At 36.0% G+C, this 17742-nt stretch overlaps 1 protein-coding gene across 1 annotated transcript in view; it reads left to right on the top strand.

Annotated features, from left to right (window-relative positions):
* Positions 1–1504: 1504 nt before the first annotated feature.
* The window catches only part of LOC145690728 (uncharacterized), a 29793-nt gene continuing 13555 nt past the window's right edge, over positions 1505–17742 (top strand). The window contains exon 1 of the mRNA XM_081765908.1: positions 1505–1989. Coding sequence (XP_081622034.1) covers positions 1625–1989 — 365 coding nt within the window. The 5' untranslated portion in view covers positions 1505–1624. The remainder of the gene's footprint in view (positions 1990–17742) is intronic.

Below are 17742 nucleotides of genomic sequence, written 5' to 3'. Positions count from 1 at the left end.
AATAATAATAATAATAATAATAATAATAATAATAATAATAATAATAATAATAATAATAATAATAAACAGATTCTTAAAAGAAATTCAAAACATATGTACTTTCATATTTATTTGACTTCTTTTATGGATCTACATTTACTCATTACAGAACAGGAAATACGATTCAAAATACAGATTGCAAAACAAATTGGAAGAAAAATTTAAATTTTCAAAAAAAAAAAAGAAAAAAGAAAAGAAAACAGGGTAGCCCATTTTAATCCTTCCACAGAAACATTTCGAAAATGGTTGAACATAATTGAACTGAACAAAAACTCAGAAAATACCATGGTGCAAATCCAATGATGATGTCGAGGTGCCCCCAGCGCCGCTCTTTAAGGGGGCCCGCGGCCCAAATTTTAAAATTTTAAATGGAAACATGGGTCGAGTGACACTTCGTTCGATAGACCTTTAAAAACTAAAAAGTGATATGGCAAAAGAGTTTTTCATATCGGTCACCGTATTCAAAATGGCAACCATGATCAACGTATCCAATGTGTGTGTAATTACACAAAATGTGTGCAATTTTTCCCTGTGTGTGCATTTTGTGTGTAATCCCAATCTGTGTGTATTTTGTGTACACTTTGGTCAATTAAAAATTTTTACCATTGATGATTTTTGCCAGTGGCGTAGCACACTTTTGCGGGGCCCCCCGCAAAGTATAGAGAAGGGGCCCCACTTGTAAAGCCGACAGAAGTAAGGTTGAAGTTCTATTTCTTTAGAACTTTATTCATCGCAAGACTTCGGGGCCCCTTTACCTCGGGGCCCCCCCGCACTACGGGGGTTGCGGGGACAGCTGCTACGCCACTGATTTTTGCGAAGTTCCTTTCATTCAAATATTCATTATTTCTACTTTACTGAAAATTGCCTTTCAAAAACTACGATTGCTAACGTCTGACTCCAGAGCGGCGCAATAAAACCTACCTTGCTTCCTTGTTACCTCACATCCCCAAGCAAAGCCTCTTTGTTCAAGCCAAGCAATATGAATGAATGTTGATTCTCGATGTTAACCAAAACATGAGGTGGAGGGGAATAAGAAGTCTTTTTTGTCTTCTCACTACTAGTCAGAAAAATGTCCTTTTTCAAGCAGATGAACGGCAGAGTGAACGAGAAGGATGGGATGTTTTTTATTGAACAAAGTATAAAAATAAAAAAGAGAGAGAAGTAAAATCAAAGATTCAATACTCTTTCTGCGACAATGGGCGTGAAGAAGGTGTCGGTTTTGCTATAATAATAATAATATTAACAATAATAATAAATCAAACTCTGAATCTTTGAACAATGGTTGATCGATGTACGTATGGTATGTACATCATCAGATATAATATACATATATATAGGTTATTATGTATTGTGCAATTTTATGTGCATTGTCTTCCAGTTTGTGTGTAAAATTGTGCAATTTGGACGGAAGGTGTGTGTAATTTCACTTGCCGTGTCTGGCAACACTGATCCCGATCCTATGTATGATTCGAAGTATAAAGTTGCTTCTGTGAATGTTCTTGTAAATCATTTCATTAACACTGGCAGCATAAACTATACAGGAAGTATAAGAACAGTGTCAAATTCTTTTTAAATTTTAGTCATAATGGCTGATGAGGCATCTGTTAAGTTGGAATTGATGTGCAAAGAAGAATTTGATTATGACTTACCTCAGGAAGATCCACTAGAAAGTAAAGGTTGGACATACGACCTGATGACTGACAACAAAGAATTAATATTATCTACAACGGAAGTAGAGCATACAATGGACAACGATACAACTATGTATTCTTCGAATGTGGAACTAAACGTTGATAGGGTGAAATCAGATTTTGCAGCAGAAGGAGGTCCTGCATTTGAAAGCAACATAGAAATGCTAAGAACAGTACTGGTTCATGAGACTTGCGCGTGGTACTCCAATGACTCCCAACAACTAACAACAAAAAGTTTAAATTCAGTTCGGCCAGAGAGGTAATGTTTAATTTTTGATATAGTAATTGGCTCAGATTGACAGTACGGATACATGGGTTCGATAAGTTTATAGGTTAAAAGGAATATTTCACGATAAATATTAAGGTATGGGAAATACCTCGGCCTATGTTTAGCAGAAGGGGTCAGCTCTTTTCTCTAAAAAATGTTACTGTTTTGGTAATTTCTGTTCACATTCGGCTAGTTTAGGGTAGGATTGGTTTGTTATATTAGTGTAGGAGTCCCGCATAATTTTCCAAAAAATTATAGAATTTCGCTTATTTCTACTAATATTAGCCTACGTTAGTTTAGGTAGGTTTAGATTTGGTTTCGTTATGTTACGTCCAAGTACTTGCATCACTCCTGTAAATTTTGTTTTTAACGTGCTTCTGGACCCCTTGTACAAAACATACTTCGATACCTCGAACGTAAAATAATAATCCACAATTTGGAAACGACATGGCAAACATAGACTAACTGTATGCTTTACCAAATAATAAGATCAATACCGCCCATACAAATTTTATGTTATTTCCTATCTTCATGGAATATTGATTACTTTATTATTGATTTAACGTTTCTCACCAATTCTTGTATATATTTACAATATGGGTGCTCGGCGACGGTGTTTCATTTATATAGAGGCTTTTGTAAAATCACAGATTGCGAGGAGGAAATTTATCTTTAAATTTTCTAAATTTAAACGTGAAATGTGTTATACTGGAACAAAAACTATGAATGTTTGTAATTTACTCAGGATTTAGCTTGAATGACTCTGGCCTGGCTTTTTCGGAGAGACATTAAGAAAATACAAGAGAATTCTAACCATCAGTGGATGTTTGTTAATTCTAGAGAACCACAACGATACTCATTGCTTTTCACGGAAGTCGATTTTTTATATTTTCAGCAATCATTTGTAGGGTATGCACTTTCATTTGTCGTGCTAACTTCCGCAGATGGCGGCCCTTAAATATTAAATATACGGAGAAATGAATAGAATCAATCGAGATGTGTGAATGGGGGTAATATAGGTTAGAAAGATTATCGCTGTAGAGTCAATAATAAGGGAGAAATGCTAAATTGTGTATTATATATGTTCGTGGGTTGATGCGTCATGAGGTGAGGAGGCAGTAGCGGACGATCTGACAGTGTTTCAAACCCAGTGTATTATTATCTCGGGTTATGTACCGTGCTGTAATGCAGGCCAATATATAACTGTTAACCGAAAAATATAATAAGAGGTTAGTTGGATGTAAGAGAAGTGTAATGAATTCTGGAAAATGTGTTCTTGCGTGCGATATGCGCATGTACACTCATGTCCAAAATTATTGTCGCATGTTTATGTTTTTCTAGAAACATAATTTGATGACGAATTCGCCCGGTATTTCTTATAATGTCAGTATGTGTATAATCGGCAAAGGTATCTATGTGGCAAATTTCGTGTCAAAAGAGTAGTAAATAAGAACAATAAAACGATAATGAAACTTCCTTGTCCATCCAGCAACATTTTTACTCATTCTAATTTTCTCATTTATAATTCTTTCTCTATGAAAATTACCACAAATATACATTTCCCGATTATACACATAGTATCAGCATTAAAAGTGCCCCGCAGCATTATTATCAAATTATATTCTTACAAGAAAACAGTCATAGATATGCGACAACCATTTTGGACATGAGTGTACATAAACATACAATAATGAAAGATAATTAATTAGGCATTGATTTGCCTGTAACGAAGCCTTTAATTACAGTATACAAAGTGAAGTGAAATGAATTATCTGAAGTCAGTGTGCTAACTCATGACAAGAAACTGTAGAAATATCCCGAAATTTACAACATCTACATATGTGTGAAATGTACGTTACTGATGTGCTATGTTACTTTGGAAACAAATGTTCAAGCAATAAAAATGACCGGAATATGAAAAGGCCTGTCAGATATCTGTATATCATTAAAGTAGAGGATATTCCACAATCCTAGTTTACACCTGTACCCACCATTGCTGACAGGCCAGATTCCTACGGACGCTCGCGCAGGTGCCCCTTCCCTTATTAGGTTAGCTAGCATCTCTTCCTTTTAGTGGCAACCTAACCATTTTTTATTTCCGCATAAGAACTTACGAAGTGAATATGCCCGGGGAATGCTAGTGTACACCTCTATTGCTTTGCTATCACACAGGAAGAGGGCATTTTCGTATGCGTTTTGTATACGATAGGGTACTGCGCCTCCAAACGCCCTTGGCATACGCAGACTGGGCGGATATCGTTGACGGATTTTTAGTGTAATTTCAAAGGACTATCGTCCGTCACAGTGGCATAGTCATATGACTCAATTAGATATTGATTTTCTTTATCGTCAGGCAAACTATGCAATAAATTTGCGATAAACTATACCGATACATTTAGTTTTTCATAAAGTCAATTTGGGAAGCAAAAGAAAAATTTTGCGTTGCATTGCGATTGCAAAGTTGGGAAGACACGATCTGCTCTAATGTTTTAGTCATTAATGGGCAGTGTTTAATTTGCAACACTTAACAGTTTCAAAGTACTAATGTTGCGCAACAATGCTATAATAATGCAAACAAATGTAGAAAATAGCAAAAGAAGCATGGAAATAATAAATATTTGTGATCAAGAGTGGATAGTGAAGGCCATAAATGAATCAGTGGTAATTGTAGGTAAGGTATATGAAAGTAAGAACATTTATTTTGTAATACAACGTTGAAACCAGGTTCATGTGGCTCTTGTCCCGCGGCCGCTATCTGCGGCAGTTTAGCCCATTTCTCCATACAGGTTCACTATATGGGCTAATTGCTCGTACACCATATAAGAATCATTGTACTAACAGCACTAACCAATATGTGCTAGATGGCCGGTAAAACAACAAGGTTCCTGGGGCAAGGCGCAAGATGTTAGTCTAACTGGAAGCAAAGGGATGGGTCGGTTCGGATCAGATGGTTCACCAAATGTAAGTATACACATAAAGGAGGATAGCGCAAAACACTGTATATACCATAAAATTACATATCTTACGTCTTCAATATGTATTTTTATGTTCATACAAATTTTACATTAAGATCCTGAAATGTTTTCATTGCGTGCGTATGTGTTCCGAAGTAACACAATACATTAGGAAAGTAAATTTCTTAACTATGTAGATTCCTTAACTCTCAAACATTTTTCTAGTTCCATGTCATGAATTTTGATACCTCGTTTCGCTTACAGTGATTACTAGCTACTTTTTGTGCGAATCCGTGCATAGCATGCACATTACGGTATTATGTAAAATGTTATTACGAATTTTTTCTGTAAATCTCGACCAGTTAATGTTTGCCTATTGGTTGATTTTGTATACAAATTCACACCGTAGAGCTTGTATACTTCAAGGTAGTTTTATGCAAGACACCGTAGTTTTAAAGAAACGGTAGGTTATATATCATTATTTCGTTTACCCTAACTGGGGAGAAGGAAGTGTTAAAGAAATTATTAAAAATTTACTTTCACTCTCTCTGTTAGGAAGTTAGAAAAATGAAACTCGGTTCGTATACTAATTTATAATAGCAAGTTAACATACTGAATATTCTTCAAAAGATAACATTTTTTCTTTTGCTAGTTTTTCGTAAGTGAAAAGCGATAATGATATATAACTTACCTCACTACTAGATAATGTTACTCTGCACCGGAAAATACGACTCGGAAGAATTTTCAGTGTTGCCATCCATAGAAATTACAGTGTGACCAAAATTAGAAATACCCAAAAATCTAGATTATGGCAGCGACTAGAAAAATGAACTCAACTGCAGTTGATGAGTTATCACGGTGTCTGTGTTCCTTGTTAATTACTTTTTAATAATATTTGTAATTTAATTCTACTGTACTACAATTATTTATTTTGTACTCTTTATTACAAAATAAATATAAATGTCTTATGCCCAGGAAAAGCATTCTCCAAAGTGAAATATATATAAACTGGGAGGTGAACCACGACGCAATTCACTCCTTGGTAGACCCTCGAGTGGACTGTGATGTGGTTCTCCTTCCAGTTTGCATATTGTGTTCCGGAGAATACTTTTCTGAATATGAATAAACCTTACTGGTAACGTCATGTATAACTTCCCTCTGTAGTATGGGACCCTCAGTTGCACTGTCTGAAAGCAGTGAAATAAATGCACATTTGAAATATAAGTAACCAGATTGAACTATGTGGTTTTTCATGGTTTGTGATAAATTAGTACTTTCGGAAAGAGCTGAAAATATACTCGCATGAAAAGATGAGGTAAAACTTTGGCAATCTACTTTTTTACTCTCTGATATCTTGAGTTTGAAGTTTTACATGTACTTGTCGATAACTAGAAAATTGAGTTCGGATAGTTCAGTTTCGTTTCAGACATTTTATTTACTATTGATTCAGTGCCACAATATATATATATACACCGGGATTCAATAAGAACGTACCAGGTTATATCGCTGCTAATGCTACACGTAGAGCCTTCAAGCAAAAAATTGCATTACCAGATCCCCGTATGTGTAGAATGCAATAAAAATAGCACTGAGACCAGTGACGTTTCCTGAATACTTCCAACGGGGACAACTTCAAAATTTGCAATGGAAAGTGGTATAACTGTTGGAATCGTTCGAAAGGACATTAAATGTCATGCAACTTTTAGAGGACAAACTTTGTCATATCCTTTCCCATTTACCCGCTAGATGCGTTGTTGCAGAGTTGTACCTGACTATCCGTAGCAGGCTTTTATCTCAGTTAATAATGCACATAGAGCCGTCAAACAAACAATTGAACAACCAAATCATATGTGTAAAATGCAATAAAAATAGTAGCGACACCAGTGGCATATCGTGAATATCTCCAACGGGAAACATCTGCAAAATTTGACATTGAAACAGGGGTTGGTTGTGCTTCCATTGAAACAAGCGCACAATGGGAGAAACACCAAGAGGAAACACCTTGGCATATTTCTTCCTCGTTGGCAGCAACACGGTCGCATTACTAGGTGAGAGTCAGATGGTGCGAGGGTGTTTCGTCTATAACTTTCTATTTACTTCTATTTAGCTTCTATAACTTTGATCTGTTTACATGACAAGACACAAGTACATTCTTACCTTATATTAGAAATCTTTTCAATTCTGCACTATTAAGACACATTTATTCAGTATATTCACTTAAGTTAGTAATGCCCGAGATTCGCCCTTAAACCAGATTTAATAATCTTCAGTTTGGAAAACGCTTGTTCTCAACTTACTTGTGTAAAAGAGATCGTAAGGAGGAATTATTACACTTTAAAGAGCTATGTATAACATAAAGCATACATGCGTCATTCATATATAATTTTGAACGCACAGTGAGGCAAGACTTTCAAGGATTCTTTAAGTTGGTTTCCTACATCGCTGGTTCATTATCGACTGACCATGTTTCCTCTTCAGTCACTACTTAATTATTTACTCTCATTTTCACTCACAACATCCCTTTACAATGTCTTGGACCAAACTTCTGCTGATAACACTGTTCAACAAAATTCAACTTCAAAATATTTTTTTGCATGAAAGCAGGTGTTCTTTATAGTTTACGAGCTGCTGAAAACGAATCTAATCTTAATTTTGGTGCTGCACCCTCAGATTTTGAAACAATTTCAGCTATAGTAGATTTTTGGTTAAAATTTTAAGGAAATCGCAGAAGGGCAGGTTTGAAGTTTCTCTGCTCCTTTCCTAACTATCCCAGAATAACAAGTGATACCTTGTTGGAAAGGGCATGGAACACGCATTCCAACGGTAAACATTTATTACCCATCGCGCTCAATGTGTACAAATAGAAGAGAAAAATATTTAAAAAAACTGGTCTTTTGAAGAAATTTAGAGAAGTTTGCAACTGACAGTCACGCTACGCAAACATAAGCTCAGTAGCCCATATTTCATACATTCAGGTGTGCTATCTTAAAAACTCAAAGAGATATCTCAAGCACAAGGGGAGTAAAACAGTGTGAAAATAATATTAAAAGGAGGGAAAATTTAATATTTGGGGAAATTGAAAAAAGTTTGCAACACTTACACTTGCGATACTCATACATAAGCTCAGTAGCATGCATCCAATATATTCATTATATTAAAAGATTCATAGAGATTGCTGTTTACTAGGCTAGAAAAAAAATGTTAACTCGAGTAAACAAAGAAATATATGTACAATATGAATATGCACATTGTGATGCAGAAAGAGATATGTGACCAAAGAACACTACATATGATTCACCTAGTTCATAGTTTTGGATTTGACCTTCCTGTGGGTGTCTTCGGTGTCCCAAACCAGTCCCCAGCAATAGTCCGCAAGCATATTCGGCTTCCATCCACTTTGGTAACGTATTTCTATTGCTGCTATTGTCTGGTGAACCTTTTTGCCATGCTTATCACTTACGTCGCCCAGATTCGGTGGAAAGAAGTCTAGTTGACTGTGTAGAAAGTGAATTTTCAGCGACATGTATGCATGCTTTCGGTAATTATTCAACAAGTTGTCCACGGATGTTTTTTGTAGTTCTCATCCTTTGTCTTGCCCAAGAAACCGGAACACAAACTCTTGAATGATAACCCAACATTGCAGCTTAAGAGGGCTAAGCACTGCATCAACGTTATAGTCCCGCATTAAATCTCTTATCTAGGTATTGACAAACACAGCAGCCTTTACTTTGTTAGCGCTGACATTCGGAAATTTAGGTCAAATTCTAAAATCCAGCTTCATTCTTGTCCATTTCAACCACAAAAGATTTCATAAGGCCAAATTATATATGGAGTGGAGGGAGATATACGTCTTCAGATTTAACTAGAGAGGGGTTGAAACATTCTTAACTCCTACCTGCACTGTACTGTGTCGTGGTCATTCTTTCCTCTGGTAGTGACTATCTAGTTCTCGAGAGCCTTATTCGCATAAGAAACAGCAATGTTTTGAGTATCCATTCTGTAGTCCTGTAAGTGTGCTATAACTTTGAAATCGGCAACAATGTGCCACTTAAGAACATTGTACTGAACATTTTCTAATATAAGTTTCATTATGTCTTAAGTTTCTTTAACGCGTGTGTCATAAGCAATTGGTACAGTTGGGAGGATATTGCCATTGTGTATTAAAACTGTCTTAAGACTGCTCATTGAGGAGTCTATAAAAAGTTTGCACTCCCGTGCCACATGTGTCGTACCAAGAGCAGCAAACAAACCATTGACATCAGAACAGTAACAAAGTGTATCTTCTTGTTGAAAAAATTCTGAATGGTGCATGTCGTCTCCTGTATGAACAAACGGTGGCACTTACGTCAAGTAAATTCCATTGTTTAAGTCTGGATCCAAGAATTTCAGCCTGCCACTAGTTTAGTTTCAAATCTCGAACAAGATAATTTAAATCACTTTGTGTTACAAAATGTGGGTTGTTTCTGTCTTCAAATTCAAAATCTGACTCTGGGCTCTCCGATTCTGAAGAAGCTACGTTTGTTTTCTCCTCTTCCAGAGATCATGTTGCTCGAGGTACAGGAATTGAAGGCATGAAAATGACAACCAGATAAAGACCAATTTCTCAAAAATTAGATTTCCATATATTCGAAATCTATGTTCAGTGGTCTATCAGCGAGTGTGAAAACAAGAGTTGTATGCTTACCAATTCCCCCACCAGAGAGCTTTTAAACTTACCCGTTTTTTTGTTGACAACGACAACCAGACAAAGACCGGATGTATCTGGTTTTCGTTCTCAGTTTCTGAATAAATATGTTCTGGCTTGGTATAAAGGCTTGCCTGATAAAAAAGGTCGGTAGCACGCCTCCGATGGATATGAGAGAGAAATCTGAGGGTTCCAGGGTTAGTAAAAAGCCACAGAATGTTGCGCGTCAAGTAATAGAATACATCAGATCTTTTCCTACTAGGAAATCACACTATTCTCGAAGAGATTCTCAGAGAGAATATTTACAACCGGACCTTACTGTAAAAAATCAAAAATTCATGAACTTTAATTGGAGAAACATGAAACAGAGGTTTTCCATAATATTTCTCAAGGGATCAAATGTAAGCCAGATATTTCGTACGAATATTATAATAATGGTTTTAACACCACATTCAATTTAGCTTTTGGTAAACCTCGCAGTGATGTGTGTCCTACTTGCGACGAATTAAAAGTCAAAATAGATAGAGCAATCGATGAGGATAAAATGAACTTGCAGTGTGAAAGAGAGGTGCATTTGTTAAAAGCACAAAAATTCTATGATAACTTGAAAGAAAAAAGCAAGCAAGCCCAGGAAGATCCATAAGTCGATATTTTATGTTTAGACTGTCAGCAGAACTTCCCTCTCCCTGTTCTACCTGTTGGAGAAATATTCTACAATAGATAAATATGGATTTATAACCAGTGCATTTACTCTGCCAACACAGGAACATCAAAAATGTACATGTATGATAAAACAGTCACAAAAAAGGGAGGAAATGAAAGTGTGTCTTTCCTACCATTACATCAAAAATTTCGTGGACCCTAGTGTAAAAACTCTATACATTTTTACAGACAACTGGTGAGGACAAAACGAAAACGTAACTCTTGTCCAGTATTTGTCCTTACTTGATGCTACTAAGAAATTTGAAAATATTGTTCATCACAATCCAGAACGAGGACACTCGTTTCTCCCATGTGACAGACAGTTTGCACAGATTGAAAAACTCAGACGCCAAAAAGAGTATATAACTACTGGAGGAATGGTATTCACTTGTTCAGAGAGCATCCATAAAGTTTTGCGTCATAAAAGTTCAGCAAAACATGGTCAAGGAATTTTATAATTTCTTGGCACCTTGGTTCGTTAGGAATAAGGAATGCGGACAGGCGTTCAAAATCTCTACTTACAAGGTTTTCCAGTATGAAGACAAAAACATTTGCGTATCCCACGGACACTCTCCGAAAATAGAATATGATTGTTTTATCGGAGTCAAGAAGATTGCAGACATTAGTGAAGTAAATCTGAGCAATGCACCTCGAGCTTACTACAACTCCCTTCCAATTAGCGCAAAGAAGTTGCAAGATGTGCGCAAATTGTGTTCCAAACACTTCCAGACATTTATAAAGGATGGTATGTCAATCTTCACTGTGTAGAAATTGAAAATAACACGAGTGATACTGATACAGATATGAACAAGTAGCAGACATTTTCAGTGAGTGTGAAAAACAGATATCTCCATTTGAATTTTTGTATTTCTGTAATAATGTTCCGTAATAATAAAAAATAAAGATTTTTTATTATTAACTATAAGTATGTTGTACAGTTAAGAGTTACACTTAATTCCAACCATGTTGTAGCAATTATATTGGATATACGTAAGTATTCTTTGGTCTTTACCTTGTTATCACTCTCACTCAGTTAATATTTTTATCTGGTTTTGTTTTCTACGTCTCGTGTAAAATTAGCATTTTGGTCTTTATCTGGTTGTCATTTTCATGCCTTCAATTGGAACATTATCACCGTGTTTGACAGGTCTTATTGCAATCGAAATATTGTCAGGATTTTTTTTTTTTTTTTTTTTTTTTTTTGTTTCTTTCCTTTCATGCCTTGAATGTATACAGCACAGAAGTAGCAGTCCCTTACGTGGTCGGCTGGCTCACGCCATATCTTCGGAACACCAAATGACATTTTACCTTGACGTTTGTTTTTCAACCACGACCGGAAATGCCAAGCACACTTATTACACATTGTACTAAGTACCTACTGCCTATCTTCATCAATTTTGCTGTCGAAGTGTATAGTTTGTAAGCCTTCTTCGCCAAAAGTATTAATTTTTCCATTTTAACCTTAACTATGTATTCTCCACAGAAAACAAAAATTATCTGAGTGGATAGCACAGTCTCGAGGCATTGTGACAGTCACAAAAACATTTACACGATAGGAAGACGTGTACAAACTCCCTGCTCCACGCTCAAACCTTCAGACAACTGAGCAACAGTAGAGTGATGACTGGGAGGGAGGAAGAATACAATGTTGCTAGGTTTCAATATGCCACTTTTTTCCCCACAAGTTGGAATATTGGATGTAATTCAAGAAATTCTGAGCATCTTTCTTTTTGCCATAAAAAAGATGAAATTTTTCAAAACAATGGTTGACAATTTACATGGTAACTTCATTTAGCAAAATTTTCTAAACTTCTGTTCAGGTAGCATCTGTGAGTATTTTGTCTGAATGTATTAAATGTTCGTTACTGAGCTTATGTGTGAGTATCGCAAGTATCATGTTGCAAACTTTTTCTCAATTTCTCCAAATATTAAATTTTCTCAGTTTTTAAAAATTACTTCCACACTATTTTATTCCCCTTGTGTTTGAGCTCTGATTTTTTAATAGAGCACACCTGAATGTATAGGATATGAGTTACTGAGCTTATGTTTTCGTAGCGTGACTATCAATGTTGCAAACCTGTCTAAATTTGGTTTTAAAAAAAAAGTTTTCCCAGTCTTTTTCAATATTTTTTCTTCTTCAAATTGAGCACGAAGGGTCCTAAATGTTTACCGTTGGAATTTGTGTTCCATACTCTTTCCAACGAGGTATCACTTCTTATTCTGGGATAGTTAGGAAAGGAGTAGGGAGGCTTCAAACCTGCAGTTATGTGGTTCCCGTAAAATTTTAACCAAAATCTAATATAACTGACATTATTTCAAAATCTGAGGGTCCAGAGCCAAAACTAAGATCAGATTCGTTTTCAGCAGCTCGAAAACTCTAAGGAACACTTCGTTTCATGAAAGAAAATTTTTCACTGTCGATCAGTGTAATTTTAGCTCTTCGATGTTTCCCTTTATTTCTTCTGGGGCTCACATATTTTGTTCATTGCATTTGAGGGTAGTTCACCATTTAAATCAGAAATCTGCAGTGGGTCGAAGCATACCAAGTCGTGATAAAGGTTTTCGTGTTTCGAAAACTTGTAAGTCATATTTTGATTTTCTCAAGGACATCATTTGAAAACACAATCTGAGACGTTCCTCTTCTTTATTCCCTCTTATTTCATGAGATGTCAGTTCAAATCGCAGGATTACATTCTATTGAAAGAAAAGTTTTACATTATCGTAGGGAAAGGTAAGCAGAATTTATATGGGTTAATCACAGCGAAAGGTGTGCCCCCTCCTGGGGTCTTCGGCACCTCTCCCTCTCCAACTCCCCACTACCCGTACAATCTCACGGTCCTTGCGAGACCCAATGTTTTATGCACTTTGTGGCTTACAAGGACATTGCGTTTGCTAAACCAATGTTATCTTATTGTCAACACCTGGTGTGAAATGTCTCGTAGGAAAATTCTCCGTGATGAACAAAGGAGTTTCAGAGCTGCAGTGCACTAAGGAATGCAATATATTTTCAATTTTCTTTTCAGGTACTATTAAAACCGTCAAGGTAATTTAAATGATATTTTCAATGCTTGTTTATCGTAATGTATAATTCCTTAAACAATTCCTTTATATTTTATCTCAGTGTGATGTGAAAAGTCACGAAATATCAAAACTGAATGTGAGGTGGCAATAATCACTATAATGACATGGCAGCACATGATTCGGGTACCATTTTTCTAGTGTAATCATTAGCGAAAAGAACTGACACCTGGGGATATATTTCCAAACAAGCAAACGGAGTGAAATGAATTGTATACACGCAGTCAGGAATGTCCGTAGAAATAGTAACTGTATTCATATCAATAGTAACTTATTTAAGCGCAGAACCCAATCTTAACAAAGTTGAAACCAAACTTAACTAAAGGACCTAATCATCTTTCCTTCCTTCAGATACTATTACGTTTTCACTTTGAATTTCACCATGAAACCATTTCCATGAGGAATCTTAAAAACACACTGATCTTGAAAGCCAAGGTTTGTAACTAGTCTTTACAGCTCTTATACGACACAGGTTCTGTACGATATTCATCTTTTCCTCTTTTTCCAAACATAATGTAGTGAACGCAGCGAAATGATAGTTATTCCATAATAAGCTACTACGTTTGGAAATTTGTCGAAACAAAGATACCGTACCAAGTCATCAAAACTGCCGAAAGGCAATTTTGTAAATTTTAGGTTTGAAAAGAAATGTTTAATCAAATATTTATGTTACACATCCGGGATAACAGTGTTACCAACGTGAAATGTGCAGAATATCGCTAGAGAACGAAATATTTAAGCATGCACAAATTTGGGCCTGAAATTCAAATTAAATAGTTAAATATAATAGTCACAAAGAATGAATAGTCGGATACGTATATTACTTTATCTCTTTGGATTCAAACTTCGAAAAGGGAGGCGTGGTGGCTCAGTAGTAGACCGTTCACCTCCGGTGCTTGGTTTCCCTGGTTCGATCCCAGCTCGCGCTCGTGGGTTTTCTCGGGCTTCTCCCGTTTCCTCCCACTTTCTTAATTCTACCATTTCACTTATCTCTCATAATCACCGTCTCCTTTAGCCTAACCGGCATAACTGTGGGACGTAAAACTTTCATTTCATAGAAGATTTAATTTCAAACTTCGAAAAAATGATCAGGCGGCAATTCACTGTATTTGACCAAAAATTCGTTGCTTGTAGGGAGCGTAAACCGTGGGCTGCTAGGTTGGTCCGACGTTGATTTCTTGCGGTCTTTGGCCTATTATGCACTAACATGTTTTCTGATCATATTTGATATTTTATATTTTAGTATAAGAAAAGGAACCATGACCTGTAACAATTTCATTGTTTCTTCTATTTAAATCTCTTTTAACTTTCCCAGTTTTAATAGTCGCAAAATATTATTCCAATTTGTCCTTTTTTGATAATTTTTATCATGTTATGTTTTTTCTATCGATGATTTCGTTTAGCTACATTACTAATCGGATATTTTCCAATTTTTTTCTAAAATGTTCGCTAATTCTTTCTTTTTGATGCAATTTTTTTATCACTTGTCCTGGTCAGCTAACCACTAAAGTGTATGGAGTTTGGCTTTCTAAGAAATAGTAGCACCTTACATCAGTTGACTTATTTCAAGTGTATCTGATACCTGGACACTGTTAATGACAACACATACATGTCCGAAGACATGATATCCCAGGCTATTTCTGCAATTCAAGCAGGAATGAATTAATATTTCGGCATCGCTTACAGAACCAGTAGATAGAAAGGATAAATTGCCTTCATGTTGAGTTCTATGAGATGAAAATTAATGCAAAGAAAATTATAATAATAATAATAATAATATGCGTCGTGCACAGACAGAGAAAGCATGGACAGAACAACGAAATTTTAACTCTTAAGCATTGACAGTCTGCATTTTCCTCCTGTCCATCTTTGTCTTGGGTTTTCTTTTCGCTCATTTAATAAATATCTTTTAGTGGCAACAGCGAACGTAATTTAGAATGTTTAGTTCTCTGAGAAACAAACTGTAATTCCCGGCTACGAATCTAACCGAGAGCCTTTAGAATGAGTCTCAAACGTTGTCCCAGTAGGTGCACAATCTAAGGCGTGTGATTAAATCAGCCATAATACTCTACTAATATAAAGCTAAAATATTCAAGCTGGAAGAACTTGAAATTTGGCATTGGCGCACAACGCTGCACATATCTTGGACCGAAAGAAAAAGGTATGAACAAAGACTAAAGGAAGCTAATGAACGACAATAGATCACGAAAATAATAGGAAAAAGAAGAGGGAAAGACAATAAGAATACCAGTAAGACGAAAACCAAGGATACAATATATAGACAATTACGACGTTGAGACCTTATCAAGGTATAAAACTGACCTCTCAAGGGAAAGAAAAGTTGCAAAATTTCTATGTTCCCCACGAACCAATGGTTGGGGTAAACAGCAAAGAATCTAGGATTTAAAGAGTGATTTCCTAAATTTACGATATGAGCACTAGTTCTTTAAGGTTGATTAAAAAAATGATTTCATAAATCTGCGAAGCCAGTCCTAGCTCTTAAAAAAGGAGTTCTCAACAGCAATCCATGCGTGAATGACATCTCGTAGTTTTGTTAGGTAATATACGTGCAGTGTAAATAAAACTTGCAATGCTATTTCCAAGCTCTCACATGAAAACGTCAGTACGGTGTCGTGTTATTTTATGAACGAAATAACAAATATTCTGTCTTGACAAGTCTTGACAAGTCGTTTAAATGAGCAGCTTTGGTGACATAATCCGGTATGAAATTTTGACACCAATTAAATAATCCCAATGCAGATTGCAGACTTTTGATATTAGGGTTCGTTGGTAATTCCCTGGCTGCTTTAATAGTTTTTTCGTCCTTCTTGATCCCCTTTGGACTAATAATGTACCCTAAGAATAGTACGTCCGGTGCTCAAAACATGCATTTATTAATGTTATATTGTATACCTTGAACTTAGCAAAAATTTGATCCAATGGCTGTAAATGGTCCTGATATGTAGCGTTCGTGACCAAATTATCATGCAAATATCTTATAATTTTAATATGTAACTTAGGGCCTCATAGCATCATAGCACACACATGGGACATCATAGCATTCAAAGCTTGTCCCGCATTTGGAAATCCAAAGGGTACTCTGATATTGGTAACACTGTGCTTCAAAATTGAACGCCGTATATGGTTGGGATTTGGGATGCAAAGTACAATGATGGTACGAGGAGTTTAGGTCCAAGACTTTAGTAAATCGTTTTTGTAATTTAGCTAGCAAATCTTCTATTCGTTCCGGTTTTATCTGTCTCAAAACAGTGTTCATTAACAGGTCTCAAATCGATGTATAATCTCTGTTTATTATTCTTTTTTGGAAAAACTTAAATAAGATTACTATGGATAGATTGACTGTTAGTGATGATTCTAAACTGCAAACAACTTTTTGATCTCACCTCGTACAAACAGTAAATGTTTATACGCAATCGGGTACTGTTTACGAACCTAATGTTTGTTATTGTCAATTTCCATTTCATATTGAAGGCTCCTACACTTGCCAGAATAATTTGTAAAAATCTCTCTATACTGAAACTATAAATTAGACAACTGTTCTTTTTGGATAAGGTTTAACGTACTAGCACGATCAACAGTAGCTCTGAATTATTCTATTGATGTCTGAGGGCACTATCTTCTCGACTACAGCTGACGTTACCAACATGAAGGTGTTTTGCGCTAGCGTTTTCTTCATTAGCTGATTCCACCGAGGACTGTGCTGTCATTACAATTTTTTGATTCAATGGGGAAAAGGGAGACTACCACTTTAATGTTATCATACTCTAATGAAATGTTACCCTGACTAAGATTAATCATACTTTGTAATTGTTCTGCCGCGTTCAGACCCATTATAAATTTCTCATTAAGCTCGGCCTGAACAAAAACTTATAACGTAAATGTAAGCAGATCTATTTCAACGGGTATGATAGTCCTGCCTCTACACTTTCTTTTAAATTTACCACTATAGTCTACAGTAAGAACATCATCAGCTGTTTGTAATTTAGGAAATGAGATCTCTTTCGTAATTTCTTTCCACAAATCATAAGAAGCCAACGAGGTTTCCGTCCCCGTGTCACACAATGTTTTCACTTCCATTCCATTTACGCGCGTGTTGATATTAGCAGCATACTGCCTGCCATACGCTCTGACTATTGTTTCTTCAAATTTATCTCCTTCAGTATCGCTTCCTTCATCCTGATCTAAATCTGAGTCAGACTCAAATGTAAAATTTCGAACGCGGAACACATTATTGGGGATTTAATTATTCATTATCTCGACGGATGTCCCACCTCGAAACCCGTCTTCACTCAGTTTTCCAAATCT

The sequence above is a fragment of the Thermobia domestica genome, chromosome 7 (genome assembly GCF_964235325.1).
Source record: "Thermobia domestica chromosome 7, izTheDome1.hap1.1, whole genome shotgun sequence".
Lineage (NCBI taxonomy): Eukaryota > Metazoa > Arthropoda > Insecta > Zygentoma > Lepismatidae > Thermobia > Thermobia domestica.
The sequence above is the reverse complement of the archived record's forward strand: the minus strand, read 5'-3'. Positions and strand labels throughout refer to the sequence as shown.